This window comes from Rousettus aegyptiacus, unplaced genomic scaffold, assembly GCF_014176215.1.
Source record: "Rousettus aegyptiacus isolate mRouAeg1 unplaced genomic scaffold, mRouAeg1.p scaffold_m13_p_7, whole genome shotgun sequence".
Taxonomy (NCBI): domain Eukaryota; kingdom Metazoa; phylum Chordata; class Mammalia; order Chiroptera; family Pteropodidae; genus Rousettus; species Rousettus aegyptiacus.
The window spans coordinates 39,241,108-39,259,847 of NW_023416310.1; the positions used below are offsets into that span (position 1 = coordinate 39,241,108).

Consider the following 18,740-nt stretch of genomic DNA (forward strand, 5'->3'; position numbering starts at 1 on the left):
AGATTTTATACAATACATGGTGAGAGATGTTTGATCAGGGTAGAAGCAATGTTTAAAACCACTGAAACGAGACATGTCAGTTAAGATTTCCTTTTGTATAAATAACATTTGCTACATATATGCATACTTTTACTTGTAGAAGGAATTCCAATTAACACAACTATGGTTATTCTTGGAAAAAGGGATTAAGGTTATAGAGGAAGCCTTTCATTTTTCACTGTGTCTTTCTACACTGTTAACTTTTCAGAAAGCATATACATTACTTTGATATTTTTAAGTAAATTGGATTTATAAGGGCAACAAATATATTAGGCCATTATTTTTGTGTTAAAAAAAATTAACATTTAAAGTATCCAGGATTAAGATCCTAAGGAAGTCATCAGGTAAATGTGAATCAATTTTCAAGAGTATCTGATATGTTGCTGGGGGAAGGGATAACAAATAGTCCACATTTTGAAACCAAATATTTAATATTTTAATTGAATTGTGTCAATAAAATTTCAAACTGCCAACTTGGAAGAACAGGCCCAGGAAATCACAGAGGATACACTCTTCCAAACATAACGAACGCCAGTGAGTGATCTTCTACTCCAGCTGCACTATAGTGGCCATAATTATGCCAGTTGGCCAGTGTTATCCAGATTACCGAGTGTTTACCTGACAAGAGAAAAATGTGAATTTCAAAACCTGTGAACGACACAACTTTAAGGATGGAAAACATTAAAGTGAATTATCCAAATCATCTATTTTACAAGTGAGAAAAAGACTGTAATGAACTGTTATTACCTTGATGACCAGCAAACTAACATTTACAGACCCTACCCGCAAAACCTCTAAAAAAAATCCCTTTCTGACCTTGTAAAAAACTTCACAATCTATATATACTTACCACATCATCAATTTTCAGAATACTCCGGACAGTTTCAGTTGCTAGAGTCAGTGCACTAACTGAAACCAAAAGAGGCTGGACAACCAGTTCCTCCAAAATGTTGGAAATACCACCCTGAAAATTAGCACAAATTACTTTTAGTATTTGAAATTATACACATCACCAACTACATTGTTCCCAGTATGACTCAAAGCCTTACAAATGTAGTTTTCCCTTGATCTAGTCGAGAGTAAGATACTACTCTACTAAGTAAGCTTTTCACTATATTGTAGGTTGAATTTCAATTAAAATTTGGAAAAAATGATTTAATGCTGGAGTCTCCCAATCCTAACTCCAAAACAACTTGTATATATCTTTAATTTAAAAATAACCTGGTAAAAATTAGGTAGGGGATCATGGAGATTAAAAATGATTAGATCTTCGATGCTCAAATCATCTCTGAATCCTAATTCTGAATATGGCCAAGTGTGGTCTACTCTGTCTTTCCAACTCTCTCAAATCTCACTTTGAAATTCCTATCACCACTATCCTAGGATTAGTTCTCCCATGGATTACTGTTGATGGCCACAACAAGCAACCCTATCTCCTATCTTTCCTCCTTAAAAAATACTTTTTTCATCATCTTAGCTTCTTGGTTAAAAAAAACTTCAGTGGCTTCCAACTATTGAATTAAAAAAACCCATACTTGCCCCAATACTCAAGGGCTCCCAAATTTTAGGTTTTATCTGAACTTTCCAACCTTAAAGTCCACTGTATCGCCAACATAAAACCTCTGCTCCAGAAAAAATTAGTAACTTCTTGGTCTCTCTCACCTGTAAACCATTTGCTTCCCCATGTGAAATTTCCTTATCTCCTACCAACCCAAACGGCATCTTCATAAAGCTTTTGCTAACTAGGTAGCACCCTTCTTTAGAGTTCTGTACTATTAAAAAAATATCACCTTGGATTGTTGTTTTTTTCCATTAAGTACTTCTCTCTTCAATAACAAGAGACAGTAATAAAACATTAATACAAAAGGGGAAATTATCACTGTTCTATGTATTTACCCTTGGTGATTGTACTAGGCTGGTGGTCACAGAGTAGGAATACTTAATATTTACAGTGTTTATGCCAGGCATCTTTTTAAGAGCTTTCTTGTTAGTAATACATTTGACCTCACGACAGGCCTGAGAACTATTTAATTGTCCCTGCACTTACAACTGAGAAAACTGAAGCACAGACTATATAACTTGTCAAGTGACACAACTGATGTGGCAGAATTAATGAACAAATAATACTTTTCACTTAAGGCATCATCTTCATTCTCAATGAACCTGTAGGTCTCATATTTAAATCCAAGATCACTTTTAATTACAAACCTTGTCACTCAAGAGACAATTATGAAGATTAAAATTTATTAACCTTTTCTGCAATAAAGATTAAATTATTACCTTTCGAACATTAATGCCTGTAGTTTTTTCTCCTTGGGCATGCCGGTTTCTTAGTTCTGTTACCGTAGAAATGGGATTCAGGCCAGCATTTTCAGCTAATGTAGATGGAATGACTTCCATAGCATCTGCAAAAGCACGAACGCAGTAGGATTCCATACCACTCAATGTTCGTGAATATTCAGTTAACCGTAGGGCCAACTCTATTTCTGGAGCACCACCTCCTGCAATAAGAGCTCTGAAATTCACAAACATTTTTAGCTTACTTTATCCTAGAGAAAGCTACTTTAAACAATTTACTATTTATACCTTAAAAAGTCAAAATATACAAGTTTTAACATTCTGTTACTTAGTTTATATTACCTCTTCTTCACTAAACAGCGAATGACACATAGGGCATCATGAATGGAGCGCTCAGCTTCTTCAATCACCAATTTGTTAGATCCACGAACAACAATTGTAACTGTTTTTCCAGGGCTTGTACAACCTGTAATCTTTAATAAACAAATTTCAAATCAGGTGTTTGGAGTAAGGTTAAAATAAACAAAAGGTTAAAATAAATAAAAAACCCAAGCAAATAAAGCTTAATTATAATACTGTTACCTTGAGTAGTTTTCCAGAACCATTTAAATTGATCTCCTCAGCTAACTCAGCTGATCCCAGCATGTCAGTAGTGAATTGGTCAATATGAGCAACTGGCTTGGTTCCAATTGTCTAGAAAAAATAGTCAAATCTACAAATTAATATAACGTTTGATTATTGGACATTTTCACACACACAGATGTTATGAATATTTTACCTTACAAATGAATTCAATGTCTTCTCTTTCAATATCTTTAATCACCATAATCTTCATTTTGTTCAGGAAATGTAACGCAAGATCACTAAGAGCATCTCTAAAACACAAAATCAGTAATTATGCCAATGCTAGGTTAAAACATTTTGCTGTTCAACCACTCGAAGGTTTTCATTATTTATTTTACTGTTGTTTAAATGACCGATGACGCAAATTATTTGTGGAAGAGATGCTTTAAATATTAGCTTAACACATTTGTAAGCTCAGAATCTTTAAGATTTCCAATAGATATTAAAACATACTCCAATGACACTATTTGTAAAACATAATAATTATGTCGTTTTTTAAATACTAAATGAGTGTATCTCTAATTAAACTTTATTGGTACTTCCTGAATTTAGAATGAAGTATGACTAATTCAAGACCAAAATGTTATACTTTCCCACAAATTATCTGGACTGATCCTGACAGCTCTGTGATATCAGAAGGGTGAATATTAATTACTATCCCTGTTTTACAGATAAAGCCAACTGAATTTTGAAAGCAATTTACTCAAGGTTATTAGCTATTATTATATGACTTGGGGCGAGAACCAGATATTCCAACTCTTCATCACGGTTTCTATATAAAATGAGCATTCACAATACTTTTTGGCATAACATTAAAAAAGAGTACACGGGAATGTGTCTACCTATTAAAAGAAAACAATAAAAAAAAGGGGGAGAACAAACTTTGGAGATTCTTTCAATAATGAACTATCTACTATTCTCCCCTCAAAAAGCTTTTAAATTTCAAGGTAAGCAACTGCACAGGCCCTTAAATGTCTCTTTTAGCTAGCTAATTAATTTTAGACCAAACTTAGCTTTTTAAAAATAAAGCATTTATTTGATATTTAGGATCTTGACCTAGAAAGATTATATACCCCACACTTAAATTATCACGATGGGAAGAGAACCCATTTTAGAGTACTTATCTGAACAAATGCCCCCAAATGCACTCATTAGATGTCTAGTGGTTTACGTATCTCAAATATTTCTTTAAAAATTGCTAGAGGTGATCCAAAATCGATTATTATTAAGAGGTGAAGGAAATAAAATAGCTCCACACCTTAGAATAGACTTCTGTATGAGAAGAACATTGCATCCCGTTTTTTTAATTTGCTTCACTAAGTTTAGAATATAGGATCTCTCCTCTCGCAGCACTCGGTCCATCTGGACATAGTCAGAAACTACTATTTGATTATCCATCTGTTTAGAAAAAGAACATCATAATAATTTGCATTGTAGGAGTTTTAAAGTGAAAAAGACTTTTAATGAAAACATACTGTAAATTCTAAATCATACCAAAGACGACGAAATTATACATAGATATGCATAGAAAAGGTCTGGAAAGATGAATATACCCCAACCTTAATTCAGGTCTTTTATTTTAATTTATACACCTTGCTGTCATAGAGATACACACACACTGTAAGAACATTTTTGATAATCAAAAAATGTAAAATAATATTTTCTGAATATGCCAATTCTCTTCAAATATAGTACTGAAATAATTTCACCTGCATCATTACTTCATGCCTTGTTACACAAATTGGAATGCTGAAAGAAGGTAACACGGACATATTTTGTTTACATCAAAGACCTAGAACATTAATTTTTTATGGGTTAAACCTGAGGGAAACAAATGACTAAACAGGAAACCTATATGCCAATGCAATATAAAAGGAGAAATCTTAAAGTTTCCTTTGGGCAAATGTAGGACAAAAGATCTGCCTGCTACTGTAGGTTTGGTGAAGATTTCTGTTCTCAGAAGCTAGAAAGGATCTAGAAATTCCACTTATAATTTTCCATACCCTACTTTTATTATTACACACATATCCTTTGTCTTTATTTATAAAGTAAAGCAATGCTTAATTTCAATGAATAGCCAACTGAGGCTATAGATGTCATATTTGGATCCAGTAATTCCTACGTTTGTCTCAACTTTACTAATTCATTTGAAATGGATGCTTTTTATCACTAGTATCAGTATTTTCTATTTTTTATAATAATGAACACCTGAGGTATTAGAAAATTAAAACATATGAACAAGGAACCAATTTCATTTGGTTCTACTTACATCTGTTTTGGGAGCAGATAAGCAAAACTGAATAAGCCCAATTTTAGCCTTTTCAACTCTGGTTATGCCAGAATTTGCCACCTTTTGAGTGAGAACCAGCCCTTCCACCAACTCACAGTCATCAATTGTCCCACTAAGAAAAAAGAAAACAAGGTAGGGCATAGTTAACAGAGGGTAAAAATCTGTGAGTTTAACAGATTGCTAACATATTAAAAATCACCAGTCCAATAAAATGTGCTTCAGCCTCACATTTGTGTCCCATTCCTGAACCTCTTTGATCACTACTGCCCTGTCACCATAAGGGAATATAAAGAAATTCTTGAGATTCCCACATTCGTACAAGCTCTCATGAAAACAAAACCAAAAGAAGAAAGCTTTGTGCCTTTCATACAGGTATTTTTTATTTAAGCTTCATTTAAGCTCATTTACGGAAATAGCTTAACTTTACTTTTGAAATTAATTTTTATTAATTAGAGTTATAATTAGAAATGCTTACCCAAGTTTCTTAACTATTTTAATATCTCTGAGATCTACACTAGTAGCTGTGGCTGGGTCAATCACTTTCATCACTGCATTTACACTCATTGGAGAAAGCAGACTTGAATATTGAGAGACAACCTAGAATTAAAAAAAAAAAAAAAAGTCAGCTTCACAATAAAAAAAAGTCTTAGTTCTTTACTGACATAGATATTTAAGAAGTAATCTTGATCACTTTTTTTGGGGTGGTGGTGGGGGTGTGAGGGAGAGTGGAAATGAGAAAATATTCCATGTGAATTGTTGTCTCAGCCCAGGTTGTCACCAAGAACACAAAATGTATGCTTGCTTTTCTCTTTTATTAATAGAATAGATGGGAATGTCAAGTCTATTAACAATTCTATAGCAAATTCACAAGAAATTAATTTTATGTGGAGGTTTCCTGTTTAAAATGAATTTGTGATCAGATGCTATACATGTGCACCCCTATACTGAGGGGCTGATAAAAATAGCTGGTGGTTAACATTAACTGAGCACTTATCATATGTCAGGCAGTGGTCTTAGCAATTTACATTCATATACTCATTCAACCTTTAGATAAATTGAAATAGTCCAAGAGCTCAGTTAAGTGATGAAGCTAGCATTGAACCCCAGCAGTCTAGACTCTGTAACCAATGCTTGTAATCATTATGCTATTCTGTTATTAGTTCTGGGGACATTCAATGATATCACTAATATTATCTAGCTCTCTACTTAACATTTGAAGAAAATGAATATATTGATGACAAGGAAAAAAATGGGCGTGTTTGACACAGGGAATGATAGAAAACAGAAAGTGACATGAGTTTACAAGAAATTTAAAAGAACATCACTGCTGTAAATTTGATAACTAAGAAAAACAGCATGGACATTGAAGAGATGGACTATGGGATAATCCTGTTTTGGTCTAGCCCTAATAGGTTTTGGATGAGTTAGTTAACTTCGCTAGACCATTTTCCCACCTGTAAAATGGGGATAAAATTTATCTGAACGCCTTGAAAGAGTAAATTTCACTTGAATTCAATTATACAAATTACTTTACTTACCCAGTCACACTTGAGACAACATTTATCAACTGTACAGCATCAAACAAAACTCACAGCATAAGAGTTGCAGTTTTTAATGAAACTTAAACTTAGTGCTTATCTCACCTTTGAGTTCAATGAAGTGGCTGCACTATTTAACAAAGTTTCTCTGTCACTCAGTTCAACAGGTCGAGACATGTCAGTTAAGATTTCAATACCCTTTTCCAAAGCCTTCTGGAACGACTCGGAAATGATGGTTGGATGAATCCCTGTCATTTGTGAAAATCTAGTTATTAAATAAGCTACCTCTGGGGCACATTGAAAAAATTTCTATTCATTAAAATTCCAAAGCAGTCATAAAATTTAAATTATTAACTATAGATTAATTTAAGCTTCAGCTACAACTATAATGGTTTAAATAACTAACTTAATTATAGCTAATAATTTATTTCTATTTAATTTGGAACAGAGTATACACATACAGAATAAATAGTATAAGTGACTAGAGTCACACTATTTAATAGAGCAAGAACCCATGCTTTCTCTCCCAAATCACCATTCTCACATGAACCAAGATTAGTAACACAACCACCACTTATTTTTGAAAAGCAAAATTCTGTCGAGTTCCATGAGAAAAGAAGGTTGGCAAAAAGGAAGCAAAAATAAACAAACAAAAACACAACTTTCTAATTCATATAATAAACACAGCAAAATTTAACTAAAATTCCCAGTAAAAAGATTAGTTTGCAAATTAAATCTGTATTCAGTAATAAAGCATGTTCTATGTTCTACTTACCTTTCTGAAGCAGCTTGGTACAGGAATCTAAGAGAGAGCCAGCAATGATGACTACTGATGTGGTGCCATCTCCTGCTTCTATATCTTGTGCCTTAGACAGCTCCACCAGCTAAGTCAACAGAATATGCTAAGTTATTTAATAAGAAATGTGAGAATCCAGTAACATCTAATTCAAATATAAAACAAATGACTTTTGTATCAGTGTCACAATCTGATTATCATCAACACTAAGATTCAATATAATTCTTGATTTTTAATGTGTTGTCTATCTTGGGTTTCATTCAAAAATGATAACTGATATATTTGTGGTACATAAAATTCTACTTATATTCTCTATTAAGAATCTATGTTATGACTTCTGGTTTAGACTGTAGGTAAATTTTTGCTTTCTGTCAAAAAGGCCTAAATGTGGTACCACAGGTACACCGTAGACTTGGAAGCTATGAAATGGGGCATTCCAGATGACAGTAGAGAATCAGTTTGTAGTCCTTTGCCAAGTTATCTGAACAGACCTTGTATAAGCATTATTTGACTCATTTTTAAATGTTATGTTTAAATAATTAAAGAGGACTTTTTAATAGATAGGAATTTTATTTTGCTGATATGGTGACTTCTCACTTGACACTGGAGTTATGACTCTTAGTTGAATTCAGTTGTTTTTAATAAACATGACTGTAAGTTTAGAGACATGATTTTGCACACAAAATAATTTAAAATTCTTTTGTTCTCTTCCAACTCTCACTGAACTAATAATTTGTGCCATTTCATGTTTTTAACTCTGCTTTCCCCAACTGTAAGACACATTCCTATGGACAAGGACAGGGACCTTGCACTGAAAAACACAATGCTAGGCACACAATGTATCCTAAAAATATGCCTGTTTAGCCTAATAAAAAAAATGCACAATGCTTACATAATATCGCCTGATCAAATAAAACTTAACTGTTTACCAAATATCAAACCATATACTTAAAAAATAGAACACCTCATCTAAAATTACACTTACCATTCTGGCTGCTGGATGTAACACTTGCATTTGTTTCAGAATGGTGGCACCATCGTTTGTAATGGTCACATCACCTTTTCCATCTTGAATCTGTAAAAAAATATTTTTTTAAGCTGTGATTTCAAAAATTTTGTTTTCTTTACCCAGCATTAACATGACACCCTAAAAGATCTACTAATTTTAATATTTGGTAGAGAAGTTAATTTGTTTGCATAGCTTACAACCGTGCTTAATTTCAAACTTTCCTCCCTTACATTAGTATGATTAAGAATATGCATAACAGTACAACTTTACAAGCAAAGAGCTGGCTTTGTTACAGCTATTTATCTGTGTCAAAGAAAAGGAATCCAAACAAGAAAAAAAGGTAGAAAAAATACTATAAGTAGTCACTCATTCCTGGGTTTGTATCAATAATAAATAATACCATGGCCTCCAAAGACAGCACTATGAATGTGGTGAATACAACTTATTTTTTTTAACTGAATATTAGCTATTTTTTTTAATATAACTAAAAAATATTTCAATTATAGTTGACATACGATATAGTTTCAGGTGCACAACATAGTGATTAGACATTTACTTAACTTACATAAAGTGGTGAACACAATTCTTTAGTCAACATGGTAACTTATTTCTTAGTATCTTCAGCAAAAGGCAAAAAGTGAAAAGCATTATGAGCAAGGAGAGCATTAAAATAGCCAAAAGAATAATGATCTGTATTATCATCCAGACAATCCTCCACGTTGTTTCCTTACCTCTCATTTTGGAAGTTAACTAACACCGAATTTGAGGGTATATTATTTAAAAGTCATTATAATGTATCTATTTTATGCTGCCAGTCAACAATGCTAGGAGAGTTGAAATCCCACAGACCTACGAGTCAGGCCAGAGTTATATCAATAAGGAGCAGAGAACTTAAGCCCTTGCATCTAGCTTTACTTTCTAACTACACAACAAATAACTACGTTTGTGTATATACTTTCATTGTTTAAAAAGCATTAAACAAACAAAATACGAATTATTATTAAGTCCTGTTCACCTTCAAGTAATCTATCACTATTCTGAATTCTCGAAGTGCCTTTCTAATGCTTTACTTTTTAAACAGCATTAACTCTCTATTGAGATCTTGCAGTGTGGACAGTAGCATTCAATAAATAATAACTTAATTTTTACCATTTTATCCATTCCTTTTGGTCCAAGGCTTGTTCTAATAGCATCAGCAACAGCTGTAAAAGGAAGAAACAGAAATCAAGACTCTTTAAAGAACAAAGGATTTATCTTCTCAAAAGATCATTTTGTCCTTATTAGGATAGAGTGTAGAATCATTCAGTGTCCACTAACAAAAATTCATTGTTTAATAATAATCTAATGGAAACAGAATAATTTACTCCTTTAATTCTATGACATATACGTCATGTTTTGTTGTTAAATTCACTATACGTAGTATTTATGCTGTGCCTATGGCAGAATAAATTTTGAGGATTTATTTAATCTTCCTTTAAGTATCAAAATGGTACAATCTAGCTCTGATTGAGGATTCTTTTCTCCATTCTTTAAAATAAGGGAAGCAGCAACAGGACCGGCTAGACCTCCTACTATACTAATGATTTACTCTGTCTCCCCTAACTAGATAGAGTATAATTTCTGAGGGCCAAGACTTGTTTACTAATGTGAAGCTGGTATATAGATGGCCCATGGTAAAAACAAAAAACACACTCTTTGATCCCCCCTCCACAACAAACAAACAAAACCAAACATTAACTAAAAAAACAAAACTAAAATCATAGCTTTCAGTCATTATCAGTATGTTATGAAACACCTCTGGATATAGAGTCTACCATTCCAAAGTTCTTATTCTTATTATCTGTCCGTGAGAATGTTTTTATTTCATTAGTCCACTTATTCTTTTCTAAGAGAAACTGAAATTGATGAACAATACTCCATTCCTTTTCTTTGACAAGTCCAGAACAAATGATTAATCTTCCCCTTTCACATATCATCTCGAACTCCATGTACACAAGGCTGAGATTGTGCCCTAATCATTTTTTGTGTGCTTCACAACTAGCATGCTTTCTCCTATACCGTGCGAACAATGATAGTCTTAGAGGCCAAAAGAAAATATTTGGTATAATTTAAAAATTGTTTTCCAATGAACTATTTCATGGTTTGGGCTGCAGTTCCTAATTACCCAGTAAACATTATTACCCTTTTAGGCAATTTTAGTGGACCCCTATGGCTATGATTCTACGAGCTGACCAATTCACTTTAAGAATGCCCTTACATTCAACTACACGAACCCTAGAAAGATATACACAATCCAAAAAATAAAAAGATTTTAGACTGCTTACATCTCCAAAAATGTCTGCATGCTATGTGGCACAGAGCATCACCTGTTAAATGGCTCATACTGAATAATACTAGTACAACTACTACATGTGTGTATGGTTTTTTGTATCATCAACCAATGGTACTATTATTATCTCTCTTCTAGTAGCATCATAATAAAAAACTGGCTCCCCCAATTAAACTAAAGATGCGTAAGGCAGCAGTTTTTCTTGATTAGTTTGAAGGGTTTTGTCTGACAACTTGGAAGGACTAGCTGTGTCCCTTGGCTCTGTGAGCTCTCCTCACTTAAAAGGGTCGGGTTCATAGATAACTTTTAGGTGGCCTCTCCTTCCTACATGCATACCTCCCTTGTCCAGTTTCAATCTGCTGTTCAAAGCTGTTTCAAAGGTTACCAGAGTAAACTTTCCATTCTGTATCTTGTTTGTTGAAAACCTACCCATACTATATAGATTTTTTTGGCCCTCCAGATGGCCCAAGAATTTAACATCTTGTTTCTGATGTAATAAATCTAAGCTTCCACCAAGTTCCTTAGATAACTATCTACCAAATCTTCATTTCCAGGTGTATTCTCTCCTTAACTTTCCAATGACTCCTAAATCTGCCCATCTGGTCCTTCTGATCTCTCCAACTCATTAGGCCCAAAATAGAACCCATTCTCTTTTATTCTACCATCCTTCTTCCTCCAGTGCATATTAAGTTCTGACTTAATGACATCAATAGGCTCTCAGAATTGTGGCCAAATGACAAACATCGAAACCAATTTTTACCATAGGATAATTGAGAAAAACAGGGTTAAGTTCCTAAGGCATCTTATCAACAACATAAAGAAACCACGTTGAAGACGTTATTCCAAGACTAGCTGTATGGATTTCTTTTAGCTTCATCACACCCTCAGTCTCTTGGGCTAATAACCTTGAATATTTTTAAGGCTGTATTTTATATACATGGCTCTTTATATGCTTTCTTATTTAATTCTCACAGACACCCTACAAATTAGCTATTACCCTCATTCTACTGAAGAATAATCTCTAGCTGTAGGGGTTATGCCAAATCCTTTCCAGGACACCAGGCCTTTCAAAATTTTATCCCACCCTGCCCTTCCAATCTCACTTGTCACTCCTTCATGCATCTTATTCTCTAATCCGAATTAAATTTTAACTGTACTCAATATACACCACAGCTAAGATTGCTAAGTCTTAATTTCTCACTTTTCCTTCCAGACTCCAACTCAATTTCTCTCCTCACGACTTTATTTAAAAAAAAAAAAAAAAAAGCGAACATTTCCCTCAATTTTATAGGTAAGGAAACCTTGGCTAGAGATTAAAGGTCACAAAGTTATGGAAAAAGAGAACGAAATGGGTCTTGATTTCTACCATGCACGAAAGTGTTTTACAAAATACAAAAACAAAACAGCAAACCGTCCATGTTTCTTGATTTGCCTGTGTTTGGCTGCACATGCAGAGGGCATAAAAGCACAATATAGCTATCTATAATTCTTAAACAAGGCGGGTCTGTCCTCCAATTGGGCCTCGCCCCAATTTAAGCACGAAGAGTATACCAAATTCGTTTTCAAAAATTGTGCCGCGCGGGAAGCTTATTTAAATGGTATTTTTATAAGAACAAAAGAACTGAAAAATATTGTGCAAACATTTTACTAGTGAAACTAATAAGAAGCGACAGCACTAAATTGTCAGAACCTAAGGGACCGCTGCATGTGGGCCTCGACTGTTTTCTGGTTAAGTGTGATGAGTGTCCCAATGAAAAACTATGGAAGTCTAGGACTTAGAATGGGTCAATCTGAAGGCCTCCATCCTTGGGGTCGGGAATTACCGGCAGAACACAGTAAGGTTCCCTTCACAGAGCTGCTTTACTGAAGGACAAGAAGGGATCATCTGAAGGAACAGAAGTCAGCCATGCCCACCCAGGGTGGGAGAGCAGAGCTCGACCCCACAGGGCCACGCGCGAGTCAGACGCGGAAGCGATACCTTTGGCCGCGGAGATGTTGCTGAAGCGGATCTGGGCCGGCTTATCGCGGTCCTGATAGGCGCTTTTGCTGCGGCTGCCGGCAGCCCCAGCGGGCGCCCCGCTGCGGAGTGCCACATTCTCGGGCATGGCAAATTGGGGTGGTTCTCCGTGGGCTCGGGAACGACGGATGGACGCGGATTCCGGCCCGTCGCGGAGTAACGGTACGCGCCCAACGCCTTCACGAACCTTCCAGAAAGCGGCGCCGGCTCCGGGAGGAGGAGTCGTCGGGGAAGGGGTCCTGCCTGGCTGCGCGGTGCTGGCGTGACGTAGAAGGCTGCCCGCCGCGCGCCAGGCGAGGGAATGTGCCGGGGAATTCGAGGCTTGCGGGGATGGTGACCTCAGGCGCTAAGGGGTCTGAGACAAGGCCACTACGGGACGGATTCTTGCGAGCCAGAAAGGACAACACGCTCTTTTAAAGGCGGATGTTGGGACACCCACATCTCCCACTACTCGGAGCTCGGCTGTGAGGTCCCTTACGTTAATTCCAACGAGACGCGACAGCTAGGTGTTGTGTGCTTGGAGTTACTCCACAGCACATGGGGGTTTAGCCAAGTTATTCCTGACTGTGTGTACCTGTTTTACATTGATTTTTAAATTCATTTTGAAACGGAGTAAAAGAGATTTGGGATGGGTGTCTGGTTTCTTTTGCTTGTAGTATAGGAATTGATTGTCTCCTATTGGTTGATACCGAGTAGTAACAGATTCAAATACACCTTCTTTGAATACCAGATAATCTTAAATTTTGGAGCTATGATTGCCTGGGAAATCTCAACTGCTTCACTAGTTAGTACAACGGCCTTGCTTTACACTAGTTTCTTCTATATAACGTAGCCACGGGCTCTTAGGGAGCCTAAGCATTTTAATACCAATCATTCAGCACAGTGCTAAAACCCTTTTACACGTTTTAGTTCGTTTAATCCTCACAATACTATGAAATAGGTGCCTTATCTTTTTTTTGTTGTCGAAAGGCAAGCGAAGCTTTTTCATTCCTTTTATTTTCTTTCCTCCTCCAAAGTCTGATTATACCGCCTTCATCTCATATTCTCTATCCTAAGTGCCACTGCCTTAGATCAAACCCACATCATCATCTATTTGAGTATGTGATAGTCTAGCTTTTGGTCTCCCATGCTCCTCCAGTTCCTTTGCCTCCCTGCCAGCACAGGAATCTTTTAAAAACTTAAATCTGTTGCTATTACGCACTTGCTTAAAATCCCTCAGTAACTCCTCAAAGACCAAGTATGAAAATTGGCATAATGTGTAAACTCTGTCTCTACCTTATTTGTCTTTTCAGGTTTATACCCCTAGGCTCCTTATTCCACCCTTGCAACTGTAGAATAGGAAAATACCATTTTCCTTCTACCCTTCTAGGTTCTCAGCTAGGATTTTTTTAACAAAAGACATTAGCAAGAGAAGAACATACAGATTTAAGTTCTATGTAACATAGGGGCCCTGATAAGAAAATGAACATCTGAAATAGTGGTTAAACCTGAGTGTTTTTTACTAGATTTGATGAGGAGTGGTGGGAAAATGTGATGGGACAAAAGGATAAAGTGGGAAAACTTAGCAAGGCCTGTTTGTTCAGATTTCTCTTGGCTTTCCTCTGCCTTTGGAGATAAGAATCCTCTCTGTATAGGGAGGACACCTCTCACATGAGGGTTTTATGATCTTTTTCAGGGTAGAAGTCAGAATCCTTGTACCTGTCATTTTTCAAATTCTGTTTCTCGTGTTCTTTCAAATATTCAATATGCCACGGTGCCATATTTTTAGGGTAATGTGTCCTGAATCCCATCATTACACTATGGGTTTCACCACTATTTCATGCCTCCCTCCATAAGGACATGATATTTCCCCTGCAACATGTAGGGCTGTTAGTTGGTTTGCCACCTGAGGAGCTTTCCTGGGTGAATTCTGAAACCAGCAACCTGCCCTTCCAAAAAGGAGAGCAGGGAGAAACCAATGAAAGAGGCAGACCACTACAGATAGGTAAGTGGCATCTATAATAAGCAAGATAACTTATTTTTGAGGCTTGTCTTGGGTGATCACAAGACAGGTAGATTTCTGCACCTGCCACCAGAATCTCAAAGTTTATATAGAGACCTTAACTGGACTCAGTCATGTATATGGTCCAGATGGTCTCAACACCTTATTCTCAAGGCTTTGTCCTTGGAACAGCTCCTATTTGTGAGAATGGTAGGCAGAACATACTTTCCAAGGACAGGGGAAGGGGTGAGGAGCCTCTGATTGCCTGGATCGAACTTGCAGGCCAACCAGTGATCATGTCCTTTAGATGCAGGATGGACAAATTTCCCTGAATGGGAAGAGTGGTAGACCAAGCCCTGCACTGAGAGAAGAAGAGTGTCCTTTGGTGGAGAGTGTGGAAAGAATTAAACATACACCCCAAAGTTAGAGTCAAAGGGAAAGTTTATTAAAAAAGAGGTAACACTCAACAGACAGAGTGCAGTCTTCTCTTAGAGGCAGAGAGTGAGAGAGTCTGAGAGACAGAACAGTGAGACAGAGTAGAGTATTGAGAGAAAAACACTGAGAGGGACGGAGAGAATGAATAAGAGTAAAAGTAGTGATCGGGACCCAGAGTGTTCAGGGCATTCAGTTTATACATCATACATCATTCTTTAGTTCCTGTGAGGTACAGATTAAAGACTTTGTTTATTCATTTCCTTTGATATGGGCATATAGTGAGGAAGGGGAAGGGGAAGGGGAAGACTATGTAGCATCAAAAAGTAATATGTAGTGTGAAAGGCCTGCTGACAGTTCCTAGCCTTTAATCCACAGGTTCCCTATGGTTCTAGCCATAGGGAATGAACAACTTTATTTTGTGTATTGCAGCAACTTATATAGTTTTTCCTGTTTCCCCTTCCACAGGTGTGGGAAATGGGTTGTTAGCCATCCAGCAGAAATCATCCTTTGTTCTACAGGTGTCCTCCTGGACTGGTACATAGCTGATCAGCATATTGCAGTCTCTAAATGTAGCTTGATTTAACATTTTAATTCTCTTGCCTCTGCCCTACATTACTCTCAATTACTTCCTCCAGTGCCATTCACCATTCACTATTAAGCCTGTCCTTGATCTACTGAAGCTGAATTAATCAATTTTTCTTTCTTCCACCACCAAATCTGATAGTTATTTCTAGGTCCTAAGTAGTAACATCCCTTAGTTCATTGTTTTTTAGTCATTTATTTACATAGAAGAAGAAAAAAATAATTTTTCCTGTAACTTTCTTATTTCTTGGCTAGAACCCATGTAACAGAAGACAGATTAATGAGAAAAACAAGTTTATTAACATGTATACCTCATTTATACATGTGAGATACCCAGAGAAAAATGAGTAACTCAAAGCAGTGGCTTAGAACTCCAATTTATATATCATTTTCAGCAAAAACAAAAGAAAGATGTCGGGAATGGCAGTTACGGAGCGATAATCAAGAAAAGCAGGGTAAACAAGAGTGGGGTTCTTAACGTAGGTTAAAGTTGGTGCCTTCCAGAACTATGTTGATTCTTCTAATGCAAGAACATGGAATATCTTTCCATTTCTTTGCATTTCTTCAATTTCTTTTAATAATGTCTTATAGTTTTCAGTGTACAGTTCCTTCATATGCTTTGTTAGGTTTATTCCTAGGTATTTTATTCTTTTTGTTGCAATTGCAAAAGGAATTATTCTTTTCATTTTTTTTTTCTGAAAATTCATTATTAGAATACAGGAATGTTAAGGATTTTTGAACATTGATTTTGTATCTCGAAACTTTGTTTATTATTTCAATAGATTTTTAGTAGAGTCTTTAAGGTTTTCTGTATAGAGAATCATGTCATCAGCAAAAAGTAACAATTTGTTCTCAGCCATGCTACCCTGAACAAGTCCTAGCCCATCTGATCTCGGAAGTTAAGCAGAGTTGGGCATGGTTAGTACTTGGATGAGAGCCCACCTAGGAAGACTAGGTGCTGTAGGCATGAAAAATCCAAAAATAAGGGATTGTAAGCTGACAAATTCCTTGCAATCTGTGAGGTCAAAACCAAGGGTTGCCTCGCACGATAAATAAGTAAGTAAATAAATAAATAAATAAATAACAATTTGACTTCTTCATTCATTATTTGGATGCCTTTTGTTTTTTTCTCTTGCCTAATTGCTCTAGCTACATAACTTTTTATTGCAATAGTATTACATGTATAGTGTAGATATTTAGAAAAATCAAGTAAGCAGAAAGAAGAAAATATAAACCATCCTCAATTACTCAGAGATAAACTCTATAACCATGTTGGTGAATAACTTTTCAGACTTTTTTCATGCAAGTTGATAGATTCAGCTATATAACCCCCCCAAAAACATTATAATATAGATGTCTATGGCCATGCCACCCTGCATGTGTCTGATCTTGTCTGATCTTGGAAGCTAAGCAGGGTGGGGCCTGGTTAGTACTTGGACGGGAGACCATTTAGGAATACCAGGTGCTGTAGGTGTTAAGAAAACAACAATTACAATATTGGTGGCATTCATATTCCTAATGTATAAAGAGCTTTTAGAAATCACTGAAGTGACAGAATCTCGTATAGAAAGTTGTCAAGAAAATAGGAAGAAATACAACAGCCAATAAATATAAAAGAAACTATTCACTCTCAAAATTTAAGAAATACAAGTTAAAGCAGTAAGATTATATTTTTCATGTATCAAATGACAAAGATCATGAATAAATATCAGTCAGTGTTATTAAGGTTTCATGGAAATAAATGAATAAAGCCTTTTCGGTGGGTAATTTGGAAGTCATGTGCTTAACTGTGCTGTTCCCGCTTACAACCTTTCTATTTTTCCACCACGTCAACCAGTCTCTGCAACTCCTGTAGGTACGCTGAACATGATATATAGTTTATGTCTAGGTTTGCTTTTCTTGGAGCTATAAAAGCATCTCTGAATTTGCCTTTTAGAAAATTAATTCCTTTAGGGAAAGAAATATCTTATATCTTTCCTATTATAAAGAATGCCTCTTGACTTCATGCAAACACTAGGTAAATATCAATTAGAGCAGTCCAGATCAGTGACTCTCAACAGTGCCACAAGGTCATACTACTTGGAAAGGGGTATTTCAGTTCTCACAATAATGTAAGGGAAGGAATGGCCCAGACTGGACAGGGGCCAGAGATATAAGGCATCCTGCCATGCAGGGGACATTATGTAGGTGAAAAATCTACTTATTTGTTATTGTCTGAGCCTGAATCTAACTCTGGCATACATGTGAACACGGTGTCTTTTTTTTTATTTTTGGATCTGAACTTTTTTATTATATAACATTTTAGAAAGTTAAATAAGTTTCCATTTCTTTTTTTAACATGAAGAATACTAGATTTGATCTCAGTAATAAAATGGCAAATTGAGTTCTTAAGCCTTGTGGAGAAAGCATCTGGTCACCATCCTTTTGCATAAAAGAAAAATCTATGCATATCTCGAGAGTAGAATTGCATCTTTCTCTTTTTTTTAACTAAGTATTAATATTTTTAAATTGAAGAAAGTACACAGTGTATTTTTAACATGGCTTTGAAATACACAGAACATTTTGGGTTTGCAATTACTGGGTAAAGTGAGGAAAGAAGGTTTTTTGTTTTGAACTTTACCAACCATTGTTTACATTTCAGAACCAGTAGCAATTGCTCTCTCTCTCTCTTCTCTCATTCTCTCCTCACTCTCTGGTCATCAATACAGCATACCTGGTTCTACATAAAGACACAGGCATCAGGCTGCTGCAAGTCTCCTAGCCACCTAGTGTAGTTGTGCCCATATACACATTGAAATATAT

The 18,740-nt window shown here is 35.9% G+C and overlaps 2 protein-coding genes and 1 pseudogene across 2 annotated transcripts in view; 2 read left to right on the forward strand and 1 right to left on the reverse strand.

Moving 5' to 3' along the window:
* Nucleotides 1-451: 451 nt before the first annotated feature.
* CCT4 (chaperonin containing TCP1 subunit 4) lies at nt 452-13,169 on the reverse strand. Its single transcript, XM_016163029.2, has 14 exons — nt 12,902-13,169; nt 9,744-9,796; nt 8,571-8,660; nt 7,565-7,673; nt 6,895-7,037; nt 5,727-5,848; nt 5,231-5,363; nt 4,220-4,359; nt 3,116-3,212; nt 2,920-3,030; nt 2,680-2,810; nt 2,320-2,554; nt 890-1,003; nt 452-657 (listed from the first exon to the last, which is right to left on the reverse strand). Exons 1-14 carry the CDS (start codon nt 13,026-13,028, stop codon nt 643-645), a joined length of 1,620 nt encoding a protein of 539 aa, XP_016018515.1. The 5' UTR covers nt 13,029-13,169; the 3' UTR covers nt 452-642.
* COMMD1 (copper metabolism domain containing 1) overlaps nt 13,027-18,740 on the forward strand; it is a 112,739-nt gene continuing 107,025 nt past the window's right edge. Inside the window, exons 1-4 of the mRNA XM_016163026.2 lie at nt 13,027-13,202; nt 14,446-14,513; nt 14,805-14,924; nt 15,822-15,890. Of these exons, the coding sequence (XP_016018512.2) occupies nt 13,027-13,202; nt 14,446-14,513; nt 14,805-14,924; nt 15,822-15,890 (433 nt within the window). The remainder of the gene's footprint in view (nt 13,203-14,445; nt 14,514-14,804; nt 14,925-15,821; nt 15,891-18,740) is intronic.
* LOC118606140 lies at nt 17,294-17,412 on the forward strand (annotated as a pseudogene).

Excerpts from the sequence above, each read along its gene's own strand:
- CCT4 (XM_016163029.2), bottom strand. The coding sequence starts at position 13,028 with ATGCCCGAGAATGTGGCACTCCGCAGCGGGGCGCCCGCTGGGGCTGCC. Across the intron at positions 2,811-2,919 it reads GTTCTGGAAAACTACTCAAG|ATTACAGGTTGTACAAGCCC; the intron begins GTAACAGTATTA and ends TGTTTATTAAAG. Across the intron at positions 1,004-2,319 it reads CAGGCATTAATGTTCGAAAG|GGTGGTATTTCCAACATTTT; the intron begins GTAATAATTTAA and ends GCTAATTTTCAG.